This window comes from Excalfactoria chinensis, chromosome 2, assembly GCF_039878825.1.
Source record: "Excalfactoria chinensis isolate bCotChi1 chromosome 2, bCotChi1.hap2, whole genome shotgun sequence".
Taxonomy (NCBI): domain Eukaryota; kingdom Metazoa; phylum Chordata; class Aves; order Galliformes; family Phasianidae; genus Excalfactoria; species Excalfactoria chinensis.
The window spans coordinates 32,874,808-32,891,642 of NC_092826.1; the positions used below are offsets into that span (position 1 = coordinate 32,874,808).

Consider the following 16,835-nt stretch of genomic DNA (forward strand, 5'->3'; position numbering starts at 1 on the left):
TATGATTTTCTGTGGTTCCTACTGTGTGCACATGGCTGGACTGAGGGAAGATTCTAATATGCTTTGAAATCTTTATTCACTGTGCTAGTAGGCAGAACTATAATATATTCAGAATGTGAGCAAATGTGTTGAATAGATTGAATTTCACTTGTTCTCTAATTTGAATTAATTTATTAGGTCATGTGATAATTCTCTTGATAACAAGCACCTAATTCTTGCAGACACTATTGTTTAATAGTGACAGCTACTCAGAAGCAGAAGAAGTCTTTTAAAGGTGTAGACCTCCTCTAATTCCTGCTGGGGGATGGTATCAATAAGCAAACAAAAGATTGCTCGTTAGGTATTGGAACCAGTGTGTTACACTCTTATTATTTACTCGTTAGTGATCACTTTGTTTCTCCAAATATAAAGTACACTGTACTGTACAAAATAGCAGCTGTTTATCAGGGTATTGTTGTATGCATAAACAGATTATAAAAAGACCAGCCTGAAAGCTGAACAGTTGGATACATCAGAACTTAGATATATTCTTATCAGAACAGATTGAAAGATGATTATATTCAGCTAGATTTTTTATAAAAAATAAGGTTGGATTCCCTGTACAATACAATAAGGATTTTCTTTTCAAATTTTACTCTTGTTAGCAGAGGACCTGTAAGAAATCCTCAGCTGTAACTTTATGGAAAGTTACACAGTCCTAAGACGTATTGCTTTTGACTTCATTGGTTGCTTTTATAAAGAGACTATGTCTGCTGCACCTGAGTAAGGTGTCCATTGTAGCAGACCAAGGTAGAAATCTTCAGGGTATCTAGGACACTTCCTTCAACATCTGTTTAGATGAGTGGGCCTAAGAGTTGCTTCCTTTAATGGCCTCTGGCTGTTCTGACTGGAATCTGATGGGAATTCATTTGCACCAAGAGGGCAGATAGTGCCGTAGTATAACAGTGTTTCCAGGTTCAACTAAAAAGATCAAATTTTAGGGGCACGTGAAATAATCTAACAAGTCCCACAAGTGTCAATATAAACAAACAGCGTTGATGTTAAAGACTCATCTGTCATATTCCATATTCTGTTCCCAAAATATATTCTAAGCCATTCCTGAGTGGCTGACTTGCTATTTTAAAATATAGATACAGATGCAGCTTTGTAGAATTTTTCTTTTAAGACTTGAATAGGCTAATATACGTACATCACCTCAGTTAGTTATTTCTCTCAATAACTATGAGAAATCCCTTCTGTTTCCTTTAAGTGCTTCCATGTAATCTTGGTACTTTATCGGTTTGTTTGTTTTTCCTCCTTTTCCTCTGCTTTTGTTTTTTTTCTCTCTGTAGTTGTTTTGTACTGCCTGAAGGTTTTGCTACTGTGCATGGCCTGGAAAGAGTGGGGCGTTGACTGCTTGCATTGGGGAACACGCATCGAAGCTAAAGCTGGAACAGTATGCCCTGTTTAAGAAAAAATCTTGATCACTTTAACTTGAAATCAGTGGAAGCAAGCAAATGAGTAACTCAGGGCATGTTCTCCTATGGTAGCAATTGCTATGTTGTATTGCTTTTGCTTTAATTCCAGCATATTCAGCTGACCTGTCATCTGTTTCTTCAGCACATTTAGTAGCAGCTTGGATCTATGAAGCTAGTAGTTCTTTCTGGAAATTCTGCGCTGCACATCTTCATGCCTTTGACTTGAGTGAGGGTGGTTTACCTTGAGGTGGCTTCTGCTCCCAGCTGTCCTCCGTGATCTGAGATTTCTGCCCCTTCTCCAGAAGCCCTGGGCAACCTGAGCAGCTACCGCATGGTTACTGATTCAGACTGGAAGATTAGGGGAGCATGAAATACATGTTGTGTAACCTTAACATGCAGTGATGTAAACTATGGTGTATCAGCTGCCTTGTTTGTTTTAAAGCTGTCACTGCAATGTGAGTAAGAGTCTTGAGGGAGGGGTTAGGAGCTAAACGAGCTGTCTCCAGGTAAGTTTTGCTAAAGACCTGATTCTTTTTCAGCTATATCTGTCAACTTCCCTCTTACGCATTCCTTCTTCCCATTATTTATTCAGCCTTCAAATCACTTTTTCACTGTGTGGCTTTTGTCTTTTGAAGGAATGAAAAAAAATCTGTATAGAACTATTCTGGAAAAAATTCTAGTGGAGTACTCAAGTAGCAGACGTTGTGTGTCAGCTCTGCCTGCAAAATCAAGCTTTGAACAGAAAGCTGAGAAGCATATTAAGAAAAATCTTTCTCCCGATTCCTTGAATTCACTGATATTTGCAAAGAAGAGAAAAAAAATGTTCCTGGAAGTCCATTATCATTATAATGCTGGACTTGAATGTGTTCCCTAAGAAAACAGAGGAGTTATTTCAGAGTGGCTGAAATAACTGTTAAAGGGTCACTTAACATAAGAGCTATTATCTTGATACCACTTCTGTTCCATCAAGGAAATCTACCTGTAAGCATTGTGATCTGATGGTATCAAAGCATTTCATAACCACTTTTATATGTATTTTTTTAAAGGCCTAAATAAGTAAAAACTTGATAAAATATCTTGGTTTGTGTATTGAGTTTAACTATCTTCTCTCTGCCATAATAATAACCAGCATTTATGTTGGACTTACGTTGCTGTTTGAAAGAATTTTGTAATAGTGTCCTTGTATCTGGTAAAAGTCATCTTCAATCTGAGATGTCTTACACCTTCATTTATTTATTTGTTTTTTAAAGTTACCCGTGATGATCATCATGTCTATCTTAAATTCATTTCCAAGTCGTAGGGTTACAAAATCTGTGCGGAATTTCTCCACCGAATCAGTGTGAATGTGTTAGACCCTGAGCAAGCACAATAAAGTAGGCACATTTAGCATCCACTGATCTCAGCAGGTCAGGTCAGTTGAACTGTGAATGCATGATGATGGTCAGGTACTTTTGGATGTTTGGGACTAGTTACATATATGCAGTTGAGATTAGTATCACTGTGCTCTTCTGCTTTTGTTTTGACCCAGTAGGAAATACACTTGTTATACTGTGATAAATTCCGGTATTGGAAAGCTGATAGTTCTTCCAGAATGCCAGAATAAAATCGAGTGAGTTCCGAATGTAACTCCTAGTAAAAGCAATAGTTGTACTCTTTATTTATTTATTTTTCCTCCCCTTTCCTACTCATAGTCCACAACACTGTGGGCTTTTCAGGAGAAACGGGAGTACTGTTATTCTAGCTGTACTGTTAGGTGAAGCAGTAGCTAATAAAACAAGTAGAAAAAAGCAGAGAGAATTTTTCTGGGTATTGGTTGTCAGATGAACAAATGAACTTAACTTGTTTTGTAGTTTGCAGAGTTCTCTGTATTAAGTCTCCACGTGTTTTTCTGTGAGCCTTTCCTATTCTCGACACTCCTAACAAGTAAATTATTCACAAAACCTTTTGTATGCTGCCTGAAACTATATGCTAGTTAATGTGCAGGCTGGTAACATTTCAAAGGTTAAGAATGCTTTGAAAAATAAGTGCCATTCACAAGAGCTGTATCATATTTTGCTAAAAATCAGTTCAACTGCTCAGTGCAGCTGGTGTGCTGAAAGGTCACACAGCTATAGCTGTGACTGATTTGTCAGATAAATAGATGTGATGGCTAATGAAAGTTGCATTTTCTTGTATAAACTGGTATTTCCTTACACAACTGTTAACGCGCTCACCTCTCCTTTTCCTAAGCTTCCTGTCTTTTCCTTCTTATTTGCTCATTTCTCAAATAACATTTGCCAGCTGTCTTTAAGCCTGACCGAAGAGTTCTACAATTTGCTGCCTCTGTATTGTCTGAAAAAAGATGAGCCTGTTGATCTCTGATCAGACGAATGCTTGAAATCGATGTAGTTTATTATATTGTCTGTGGTCTAAATGATAGTTTTTTTACTTACTTTACCATGCAGCTCTGTTAAGTTTTTCAGTTTCAAAGGGAAAAAAGCAAAGCAAAAGAGACAAAAGCAAATGAACTGTATTTGGTATGTTTTTACCAAAACAGAGACTCTGGACTCCTTAGCAGGGAGCCTGCTGCTTATCTTTTGTGCTGCTTCCAGCATGCCTCACCAGATAACATTCATGTGAAGTGTGTCGCTACAGATACTTCTGTGTTTATAGATACTTATCTCTGGAAATACATTTGTTAAGTGTGAAAAACATGTCACTAACATTTTGGTCAGCATCTTCATGTATTTTCTGATTTAGACTGTCTTATAAATGAGTGAGTTGGCGAAGAGAAAATTAAAAGTACAGTAATACTAGTTGCTGAAGGTTAAGTAGCTATTTTTTTTATTCTTATTAAAACCAATCCACTTCACTTCTTGCATTAAATACTTTTGATTAATAGGAAAATGACTGTGTTTGAGAAGAGGAACACGATGCCCTTGTAGGATTTTCATAATTAGAAACCAGAATACTTCCCCATCTGAAACTTCACTTATTTTTTTTCTTTATTAGGATCTTAGAGGGAAATCCTGTTGTTTGATCCTCAGAGGGTTGCCCAAATTTGTCATTGCTGAAGGTTTCAAAGTGAAAGTTGTTAATTAAGTGAATTACCTCTGGTAATGTATGTAACTACGTTACGAAAGAACACTGATCAGCTTTCAGTTGGTTCAAATGCCTAAACAGAAATCAGCGAGCATGCTAAAAGATTCAGGTTAAATCTAAACTGCAGTGTAAAATAGCTTTATAAAATTTTAATACTGAGTTTTGGTATTTTAATAGGCTCTTGTGTAATATTCAAACAGCTGAGCACAAGTAAGTAAATGCTAGTGGGAAAACATTCTATTGTGTAATATAAAACCGTATTATTACTAGCTTCTTTGCTAAAAGCTACCATTTCTAGAAGCTGAATCTTTCTTGTACTATACAAAATGTGTTTGTTTCGTGTGTGTTACTGAGGGACAAATAAACTTTAATGTTATTGTTTCCTGTCATATCAAGGTGTGTTTTTACCATACTGGTGTAGCAAGCTGTTCTTAATTTCATCTGAATGCTTATCACATGCTTCTGGCAACGTTATGCATAGGCAGGAGAGATTTTGACAAGAAAGCATGCGGTTGCATGTTTAACAAATCTTCAAACTTTGTTTTGAATTTCACCTTACAACGAAAAGCATTGAAATAGGCCTATTGTTTGAATAACCCTATTCCATTAAGTACATGAATCTTTACCCCTCCAGGCTATGTTCATTTGCATTTTTATCTCTGCCACTCTTCCACACTTTTATTTCACTCTTGACCCTGTTTCTAGGAGATGTGCGAGTAAGAAGTCGGGCAGGATTTGAAACAGAGAGAAGAGGTTCTCATCCATACATTGATTTCCGTATTTTTCACTGTAAGTATTTAAAAGCAGATAAATGACAAATAAACAAAGGCTTCCATTAATTTTAACTAGTGAGCCTATACAAATAAAAGTTAGCAAGACTTCCTTACGCTGCCTAGGAAAATCTTTCATTCTACTTCCAAACTAGAATAAGAAAATCTGAATTACTATTTCTAAAAACAGATTAAACATGTATTTATTGAGTTCACATCTGAATCCGTATGGGAAAGAAGACTTGCATACCTTTTCTGATGGGTATGCAAACTACAGAAGACCCAGTCATTTGAGAAGAATACTCTCCTGCTTTTATCAGGCTTAACAAGGACCTGGTGTAGGATGGTGATTGAAAAGAATTCCGGTAGATTTCAGTATTCTTGACCTAATCATAATCAGTGTTTCATTTTCTCAAACATATACATAGATCTCAGTTTCTCATAGGAAGACAAATCCAAAGATTAAAATGTTGCAAGAAAAAACCTGACTAAATTTTCTTAACTATGGGTTATGGGAAACTTTTTTTTTTTCCCCTCAGAGGACTGTTAGAAGGATAATATTTTTTTGGTAATTTCACTTTTTTCCCCCCTCTCTGTATTGCAATAATCTGATATATAAATACTTGTAACATAAAAGTTGCAGTAATCACCATACAAACATCACACCATCTGCAAAGTGGAAAAGATTCAAATGTTAAAGTACACAGATAATATTTATGTATTCTACTAGTCTACACTGACACTGTGTAATCACAATTCTGAGTCATCTGAATGCGGTGGTGAAATGTAGGAAAATCATTTCCCAGTAACAAGTGTGGTTGTAATTATCATATTAATGAGTGGCAGAATCTGTGCTAATTTTCCGATCTTACTTTAAGTTGCTCATTTTTAAGTACACGACTACTTAAATCTGAAACTTTTAAGCTCCTAAAGTGTTGTTCAAAAGTTAGTTTCATAAAATAGGTGAGAAAACAAAGTTTGAAGAGTATTAAAGAGGATAAGGATTCTATCACAAATCCTGATAATAACAAACCTCCATAAAAAATAGCATAGTTTTTATGAATATTACGTATAAACGCAGTTATGTGGCATTTCAAGCTGATATGGGAAACTAGTAACAGAAATACTAGGAGATATTTTCACCATTGTCAAATGTGTTTTCACTCTGCTTCCACCCTGACAGTTGTGCATCAGACAGATCAGGAAAAGGATTTTTCACACGCTTTCTTCTTGCCCCTACTTGTTCCAGCAGAGGCACTGACTTTAAGCAACATCAACTGCAGTATCTGATGACAGCAAGGAATGTTGCTAGGAGGCCCAAAAATTCTTTGTTTGTAACTTGTCTCTCCTATCAGCTTCTGTGGCAGCCTTCAGAGTTGCTGTATTAGAGTCAGATTTTTCTTTTTTTACTTGAAAACGTGCTTTTAACTTAGGAATTGTGGTTTGTTGCAGAGTTGATCTGACTCCTGCTATACGGAGTTTTTTTTTCTAAGCGAATGAGGAGTCAATCTTACCGCACCACTAAATTATCTCCTTATTTACAGATTTCTTTTTTAAAAAAGAAATGAACCTGAAGGTGTTTTCTTTTTCTCTGAAATGCTAATCCTTATCAGTGTTTCCCTAATAGTTTTAAGCAAAAGACTTGATTGGCTTGATTCTTAGGATCCCTACTTATTTTCTCGTAACTCCAGAAGGGCTTTTCCCCCCACGCGTGTGGAAGAAAAGCAGTCACCATAGTAGAGGAGCCAGTTTAGCTACCACACTCTGCTTGGAGCAAAAACTGCGCTGAAATGTTTCCCTTTTACCACAAAAGCAGACTAAAGCATCTGATGAGTGTTGGGCTTTTTTTTGTTCTCCCTTTCTCTCCACAACAGCTGTACACTGAACATCAGTATTGCATGAATATGTTTTCTTCATGGTGTTTGTAAAACTTCACTGTAACTTTCATCTGTTATTGACTGACATTGCTCTGTGATTCTAAAACTATTGAAATGATCATTGCTTGCCTTTTTTACAGATTACACGTGCTGCTTATCATGCGCAGTTGTTGAAGCATTATTGCCATCTTACATTTTGCTTACCTCATTTTGTCCTCGAGCTTTGTTTTTCTTTTTCTCAGTCATGTCTTGTGAAGGAATTTCAGAGTATTTCAGAAAGTTGAGATAATGAACCAGTGACTGTTTTTTTTCCCCCAATATTTTATTAATAGACTCTTAATCCAAAATTTTATTGATAGGCTTAAATAGCAGTGAATTTTAAATGCGTGACTTTGTTTTCAGGGAGCTACTGTTGGTTTTTATTCTTTTGCTTTGTTTTCAGAAAATAATCCATTCTGTTTCATAACGCTGTTTTTATTTGCAACTTGCACTTACATTGTTAAATATAAAAGTAAAGTTTGCTAGCACTTAGTTCTTAAGGTCACTCCTGTTTCTTCTTACAGGTTGTAAGCTTAGTGTCTGCATCTTTATCCCCAAGTTCTGAAACTGTCACATGAATATTCAGGTTCATAAGTTGGCTAGAATACTTACTTATAACTTCTTTGATTGTTAAAATGATTGCTGGAAAAGTATATATATATTTTTTTTGTTGAGATGGTAGCGCAAAAGAAATACATGAGGGGTATTAATACAAGATCTGACTGTTAAACTACTGGAATAGGCTCCCCAGGGAGGTGGTTGAATCGCCATCCCTGGATGTGTTTAAGAGCCGTTTGGATGTGGTACTCAGGGATATGATTTAGCAGAGGGATTTTAGAGTTAGGGTACTGGTTAGGCTGTGGTTGGACTTGATGATCTTCAAGGTCTTTTCCAACCTGGGTAATTTTATGATTCTAATTCTATGTCTTTTGGGTGGCAGTTTTTCTTCTATACTGTTCTCTGTTCCAGAAATCATGTTTTGATAGCTTTTTGCAGGAACTTACCAGAAAGAATAGTTTAATAAACAGGCTTTTTTTTAACATGACTGCATCCTGCTTGAAGGGAAAGGCAGGATTGTATTCCTTGTGATTGTTGGTAATTGATTAACATTGTGACATCAATTGGTAGTTTCTGTTACTGTGATCTGTTGATTTATGTTTCTTTGGAACCATGGACATAACCTCAAATTAGCAGCTAAAAGCCGTGGATGCTGAGAGAAGAGAGCAGCCACATAACTTTACTCCTCAAAAGCAAATTATGCTTTAAATAAAATGGTCTGGTTTTGTACAATGGATATGTTTTCTCACAGACGCACGGTGAACTGCATGCACTTTAATGGTCTTTTACTGAATTGAATATGTAGCGCCAGGTCTACACTGCGCTTCTCAGGTAACATGATAGGCAGTGTACTATCCAATAACCTTCATGTACTGTTGGGTATTTGGAGAAGTGACTGAAAAGCGGTTGCAGTTCATTACAAATACGCTACAGTAAATGCAGTTACTTTTAAAATTGTTTGGAAATTATTAAAGATATCATAAGTAGTAATTCAGTCTGTAACGTCCACAGATTGTTGACTAAAACCTGCTGGAATACAAAACCTTTGCTGGAGTAATTGGTGGATGATAGTGTGCAAATATTCAGTTTTCTAAAAGTAGCGAACCAAAAATGAAGACCGAAGGTTTTGTTTTCCTGTCACCAAGAGGTTGTAGGCAGTGTTTATCTTTTTATGTATTCATGTTTATGTGTACGTATAGACACTTGAGCTTTGTTGATTGTGTTTGTGAAGCTTCTCTGGTATGCATGAACAAAAGAGTCTGTGTGCTTCCATCACTCACTGCTTTGTCCAAGAAAAAAAATCGTGCTCAGCGATGTGTACAGTGTGTTACAATGGGGAAGCAGAGCCAAAATAATTAAATAAGATAGCAGCCAAAATCTTGGGTTAGTGTCACATGCAGATATAATTTGAATTAATAGCTCCAAACTTCCTTTTTAGGAAAGGGTTGTTGAATATAGTCTGGAGGAACAGGATAGAAAAGAGTACTTAGGTCTTATGAGGAGGAAGCATTTTTTCTTCTTACCTTTCCTTTTGCATCTGCAGCGGAAAAGATAAGATCTTGTCAAAAGGCTTTTGAAATTCTCTTTTGCCACTCTAGTCTGAGCCTGCTTCTATGGGATGATGGTGATACTGCCAGTATGTGGCTCTATTTTTATATCCACAGATAAGTTAAAGTATGTAGGAATTAAGAAAGGATTTTTGAATTAATATGTTTCTGCAAACATCTGGCAGTGACCCAGTTTTGAATCAAATTGTGCTCACTAATACAGGGCTCTGCATCCGGAAGATGGCTTCACTGGTGTGTAGACAAATGTGCTTTCTCTCTGGTTGGATATGGAGCCTTTTATTGTAGTGGAAAGGAAAGAAGGGAGTAGCACAGGTGTCTTTCATTGGTGATGGATGAATCTGATTCTTTTTTAAGAGTACAAAAACATGAAGGAATTACAGAGGTCTTCATTGGTTACACCATTTTCAGACTGTTAATGTGGAATCTGCAGTTCAGCGAATGTTTTATTTGCTACTTTGAGATCTGGTGGAAGTATTATAATCTGCTGCTTGTAGTGGTGTTTAGAACTTGCTCAAAAAGCACTAAAAAAGACCTCTTTTGGATGATGAACTTAGGCTTGCTTTAAATGAAAGATCAAAAGTAATGTAAGAAAGAAGAATTCAAGTCCAAATTAATTGCCTTTATGAGTTTTGGATATCTTTCTCTAACAACACTCGATCATGTCTTTGATTATGCCATCTAGAGGTTGAGATAAAAATGAGCAAAGTCCAGATTGAGTAGAATGCCTGCTTTTATTTCATGAAAAAACAGAGGAATTACTTAGCTGCATCCTTTTAACAAGAAAGGAGTTACTCTTAAACATTCTGCTGTGAAGAATGGCTAATTTCACAACAAATCAAGTCATTCAAGAACACATATGGTCAGGGATTGAATGATGAGTTTCATTACCTGTGAAGATAGCAAGAGTAAAGACTAAAAAGCTTGCACTCAAGGGGTTTCTCTGTAAGTTGTATTTCTATGCAGGACACATTCTGAAATCAGCATTTAATTATTCAAAATCTGAACTGTTAAAATAATTTTTCTCTTCCAAATGAGAGTTTTACTGTCATGTAGTGCAGTGGATGCAGTCACAGAAGGGAAGTTGCAAAGGCCCAGTCAAACAAAAATCTTTCCAGTACAGCTTTGGTCAAAAGAAAACAATGAAGTCAAAGTGCACGTGAGCTTGATTAGGGAACATTTCAGGGTAAAAGCTTCTTGTTGAGAATACATGACAGATTTTTTTGTTTGTTTTACCATCCTAAGAGATTATTTTATTTACAAATATCCTTACAAGTTTCTGTAAAACAGCGTGTGTGCTCCAGAGTCTTGCACTGATAAACACAGTGTTTTATTGCTGAGGTAAGTTTGTCTTCAGAGGAAGATACAACCGTGCTCTTCTTGATTTCTTTTGAACTCTTTTTAGTACATTTCTTCTCCAAGTAGTTTATTTTGAAAGTATTACTTTCTGCCATACTATGGGCATTCTTTTGTTTGCATCTCTGCTCCCAGTTTCATTTTTCTAAACTACATGTGCAGCCTTCTAAAGAAAGAATTATCTCTCTTTTTTTTTGTCAGTAATAATGTGCTACTTTCTTTTTTTTTCTTTTTTTCTTTGATTTATTATGGTGAGAAAGGCCAAAAAAGATTATTTGTAGTTCTCTCATTCATTAGAAGACATCAAGAAAAAACTGGTGCTGGTCTGGAGTACGTTATCCTTGTTAAGGGAGAAGACTTAAATCGCTATATTGTTCTTGGTTCTTTTTTCTCTCTGAGAGCTACACTGTCTTGATTAACATAATTTCAATGAATATCAGTGAATTCTGACTGTAATTCCTCAGTATTTTGCTTCAGTGAAGCTTAGTTTATGCTATACTGGTATGAGCTACAGATTTACCTTGCAGGAGTTGGGAGTCAGGTCAAAGTACGTAACTACAAGATTGCAGGATTGTGACTGAATAAATCAGAAGGGAAAGAGTGTATCTTATATATACTGTTTCCTAGTTCTCAAATAATTGTTAAATATTTATGCAGTTCAGTACAAGAGTTCTATTATTGAGTTTACTTAATGTTGTATCATTCTTGGGGTGTCTGAGGAGGTTAAGAGGAGCCAAACTTCAAAAGAATTTTATGGCTACAGTTCTTATGGATGGCTTTTCATAGTATTTTCTTTATATTTTTGGTGCTGCGTTATTTAAAGGTGTGCAGTGCTATAGGAGAACTGGCTTTTAATTCTCTCTTTCCTATGCTATTTTGATGAAGCAATATGATCTCTGTACTTTGAGTCATTTATCTCAAATTATCTCTGCTTTGGAGAGAGGCTTGGATCAAAGAGCTGTCAGACATCGCATCTGTCTCTTCTGACCTGAAGTATGCTGATTGTTATGTAGGTACTTATTTAAGATAGCGTTTTATTGTGTAAGGTCCTTGATCTGAGGGGATGCCTGCTGGGGTTTCTACTAGGTTGGTATTACTGCTAGAGTTTCATGAGAATTAAAAAGCTTTTCTGATACCAGTCAGTTGGAAGACACTTGCAAAGCCATATTTCTTTCACTAAACCTTAATTCACAGCTTAATTTTCAGTGATCTTGATTACTTAAAAGGGAATGTATGAACATGGTACAAAAATTAATATGTAGGAGACATGAAGACAGTCTGACCCAACTTTAAGATGGGGTACATTGCCTTATAATGATACCAACAGGACTTGATAATAGTTGTAAGGAAGGCAGAAACTATTACAAGGTAATTTAGATGCCAGTAATCTTTACGTATAAATTTTGAAGTCTTTCCTGAATTCATAACTTACAAACTGAATAGTTCTTATTAATGATTTTGATATTAAATGTCTTAAGAGTACTTAAAGGCAAATCATGGCAGTGCAAAAATGAAAGACTAAATAACAGGACTGAAAGAAAGAGCGGGGATCTAATATAGTGCATTTCCTAGTGGTGTGATGGGGAATACATGTGAAATTAGAAAGCTTATGGGTCCCTCTAGTGGCTGCAAGGGTTAGATTTTATATTTATTATTTTATTATATTACCTGATACAACCAGTGAAGCTTTTTCTTTTGGTAATAGCAAAACTCAATTTTTATCATGGATAACTTGATATTTTGGGCTCTAGCACAGAAGTCGTGGTGGTAAAGTTCATATGTTTGATAGTTTTATTTTGACCAAAACCAGATCAGAGGCCATGAATCTTTATTTTTGCATTAAAATCAAGCTGAGATGTTTCTGTAGATAAAAAGTGAACTAAACCATTGTGAAGTTGACATTTCTCTTTTTACTGTTCTTCCTTACTATACAAAAGATAAAAACATGATGAAAATAAACACTGGTCCGTAGGTAGTTTTGACTTTTCCATATTAATTTTGTAATCTTATTTAAGTGTGAGGGGAGAAATAATGAATATTCCCTTGAAATATGAGTTATTTGCCTTCAGCTTCTCATGAAGTACAGCACACTTGAAAGCTTGTGAGTGAGAAGCGTAAAATAAGCTTCTTGGAATGCAAGTGAGTCTGTTGCAAGAAGACAACTTGCATTACTTTATTTTCTTAGTGTGTATGCATACATAAGGTAAAATAACTGATGTTATTAAACAGAAGAGTTCATTTTTTCTCTGTTTTGGAGTACTTTGTCATTTTTTATTATATCAGTTCTCTGAGATGCCTAGAAACAAGAGTATGTCTATTGTCATAATAATGAAGAAAATAATTGGGGAGAAAAGTCATTGAATGATTTTCTGACTTGAAGTGGGGAAATAAAGATTTAAGAAAGAAAAAATGTCATATAGCTACTGTTGGCTAGACAGCCTTCTGGTTCCTTGTAGCCAAGCCACTTACGAATGCTGAAACTTCCTTCTTAACGGTTCCCACATCCTGACTGTACTTTCCTGTCATATATACTTATTTATTTTCTCATTCTAATTTGTCCTCAGTCTGTCCTTATCTCTTAAAAACAACTGGTCAGTAGTAGACTTCAGGAAGACACGCTGAAGGCTACAAATGAAATTAAGTATACTTGGGCTAGGAGGGGGAATGTTTTTGTAGTATGTTTTGTGTTGAGCAAATGTGATATGTTTTTGATTCACCTTCTTCCCATTGTGAATACTTTCAGCTCTGTTTTTTGTAGGTTCTCTAATGGCTAATGGTAGAAGAGGGTAGGCTGACATTCTCTTACTAATCACATATATAAATGGAAAATGAGGTGGGTTTTTTTGTGTTTTTATTTTTCCTGTGCCAGGAGGTGAATTTTCAATTGCACCACCGCATCATTCCTGCTTTACAGACTGTCCCATGAACTTGTCTTTACTGATCTGCCTGAACTCAGAGGGGTCAGTTTCTTTCTAACGAAAAGGAAACTGCAAGCATGGGTGCCATGGGTGCCAGCAGTGTTCCTGTGGCTTAAAAACATTTTTTTCCCCTTCCATGAGAGCTAGCAATTTTCTTTTATAGTCTGCTTTTTAAATTACCTGTCAAACCTCCACGTGTGACTCACATATCCCAGAATGTCCTGTGGCAAATGTTTAATTGTCATAGAATAATTCACTTTCTGGGCTGGTATAGTCCTCTTGAGTAAGGTATTCTGGAAGGACTCAAAATCTCTCATTTAAAATTATTCCCATCATTTAGATCTGCAATGATTAGACGTTTGGCCAATTTGTAACCTTCAGTTGAACTTAATGTGGGTTATATAGTAATTCAAAGGGAAATACCAAGTCTTCCACCTGAGGAAGGACGGGCTTAGGTACCAGCTGCCCAGCTGGCAAGCAGCCTGGTTAAGAAGTCCTTGGGGATCCTAATGGGCACCAAGTTGAATACAAGCCGGCAGTGTTCCCTTGCCACTAATAAGGTTAATAATATCCCGGACTGCTTTAGGGACAGTATTGCTAGCAGCTCAAGGGATGTGATCCTTCCCTTGTAGTTTGCACTCTTAGGTTGTACCTGGAGCTGTATTTTCAATTCTGGGTTCTCCAGTACAAGAGACAGGTGGACATAATGGAAAGAGTCCAGTGAAGGCACCTGAGATAATGAAGGGACTAGATCACTCTCCTCTGAAGGAAAGGTGAGAGAGCTTCAGTCTGCAGGAGAGGATTGGGGGAGGATGTCATCAGCCTTTACTGTAGCGTTCAGTGATGGGACAGCAGGCAATGGACACAAACTGGAAGTTTCCCACAGAGGTTCCTTCTTGTCATCATGCTTTGTTACTGGAGATAATCAGAAGCTATATGGATGTGGTCCTGGGCAGGATGCTCTGGGTGTCCTTGTTTGAGCAGGGGTTGGGCCAGATGGACCCAGAAGCCCCTTCCAGTCTTTGGCTACTTCTGTCCAGAAAGCTCGATTGAAGTTGGCTTTGTTGTAGCTTGTTTGAATTACATCAGCTGAAGCTGTGCTTGGCAAAACCACAAAATGGTTGGAAGCTGAACTTTATCTATTTAGGGAAAGGAAGAAAAAAGTGGGATTAATATGTAAGGGTAGGTATTTATGAGCTGTGCAAACATGATAATTCAGAGAGGTGATTATTTTTAAGCTTAACATCAGTAGCGTATTGTAAAAAGACATGAATGTTCAGCTTCACAGGAAGCTGCATTTCCTTTGAAAAATTGGTTTGCCTCTGTACCCACGTTATGAGGAAAAACATGAAAACAAATGTGTGCAAAACTCCTCAAATGACTTGTAAGCATGAAAGTAGGTGGAATCTAGGCAAGCGCAGCTGAATGATCATGCATTGTTTTACTTCTGCTACCTACAGTGTGCTGTTCTACCAAAGATTAATAAGCGGCATCTATGAGGGTTATTTGTAGCATGACATCAGCAGTAGCTTTTTATTAACTGTAAACGACTGCTTATGATCAAGAAAACTACATGTACCTCTAAAGAGTGCAGATTTCTGCTACTGGAGGTGTTTTGTTCTACTCAGATTTAGTGAGGTTCCTTGACTTTGTGTATATGGATTTGTGGACATTTAGGTACATTTATGACCCAAGGATAACCATTTTGTATTACTTCAAACCTGATGACCTCGGGTCTGAAATTTGGGTTATGAGTGAGTCAAGACTGAAAGAGAAGATCTTCAAAGCCTGCCCTCTGTAAGCAGGAGCTTCTGTATTTTGCAGGATTGACAGTGTCTCAGACTGTACCCTGTCTTATAAGTACTGATAATACAGTATACATTCATCTGCCTGATGTATACAAGAATGTTGTTTTATAAGCATCTTTTCTTATATGTAGCACATCTGTTTACATAATCAAGATATACATGTATCAGCCTCTGTGGAGGAAATGCCCTTGACCTTAATTGTGATGACTTGAAGGAAAATATTTCTTGTGAAGTTGTCTGCTTTAGCTCTTTGAAGGTGATGGGAACTTTGGTATCCTGATGCTTTTCAGGCAGGTCTGAAAGACTGTTCCAATTCTGTTCTTTCAGTCACTGTTAATGAGGATTACTGATGCAAAATGCTACTGTACTTTAGATACTGTCAGTGTGCTGTTAGTTTAATCGTTCCCATGTTTTGTTACTGTAGACTAGAAGTAAATACATTAATGAATAAAGATAGGACAGACTTTTAATTTAGGTTGTTAATAAGTCCATGCCTTTGCCTGTAGCATATTTTAGTCTGGCTTTTAGAGCAGATATTGCAGCTGTTTATTTCACTGATGTCTAATGTGTCTTCTTTGTGGAATGGCGAGAGGCCTGTACTGCGCACGTTTGGCTCCTCTGGGTTTTGAGGGTCTGTGTTTTTGGAAAAGAGTTTATTTTTCTTTTACTTCCTGTCTTAATGTGTTTTTTCTTTCTTCTTTTTTTTTTTTTTTTCTTTTTAAATCTTTTTTGGCAAAGAGAAGGAATATCAACGTCATTGACTCTCTGTTGGTTGTGTGAAACTGCTGCTGGGAGTAATGCTGAAAAGAAAGTAAAGGAAAGGAAGGTGAAGTTTGGCCTTTAATGTTTCAGGCTGAAAATATCTGGAGTGTTGCAAAGAAACCAGCGATGTGTACTTTAGTCTTCAGGTTTCTGAAACAAACAGATGGACCCTGTGAGTGAAATTGGGCACAAGCTAACGCGTCCTTTGGATAGCTAAACTGGTTAGAGTAGTAAGAATTAATCAAATCATGCGGATTATTCTTTGAAAATTCTGTGGTGATTTTGCTGAGAAAGCAAATGACATGCAGTGAAAATAAATGTGATAGTTTTACTTGGCAGAAGAGAGACTGGGTAAAATTACCTGCACAAGCACTTACATTGTTCAGCTGCATTTAAAACTCTGCCAGTAAAGCTAAGAAAACGCCTGGAGCTTTAACATGTGTGTACAGTTATTTGTAGATGCTCTTTTTAATTACTTTATCAATACACTGGTATTCTTTTGCTGGTGTGTGTATCTTACGTGATTTGCTAGGGTCATGAACTGTGTATGTGTATGTGACAGCAGTCTCTCAAAAGGAATTGCTTGCAATATTGTTTATGTCTTTACCAGTTTCCATAACGTTTCTTTCCTAGCTGTAGCAGTG

The 16,835-nt window shown here is 36.6% G+C and overlaps 1 protein-coding gene across 2 annotated transcripts in view; it reads left to right on the top strand.

Annotated features, from left to right (window-relative positions):
* PDE7A (phosphodiesterase 7A) overlaps positions 1–16,835 on the top strand; it is a 70,566-nt gene that overhangs the window by 38,913 nt on the left and 14,818 nt on the right. The window contains exon 3 of one of the 2 annotated variants that reach the window (XM_072329835.1): positions 5,244–5,327. The exons of the other annotated variant lie outside the window; for it this stretch is intronic. Within the exon in view, the coding sequence (XP_072185936.1) occupies positions 5,244–5,327 (84 nt within the window). The remainder of the gene's footprint in view (positions 1–5,243; positions 5,328–16,835) is intronic. 2 annotated transcript variants of the gene reach the window in all.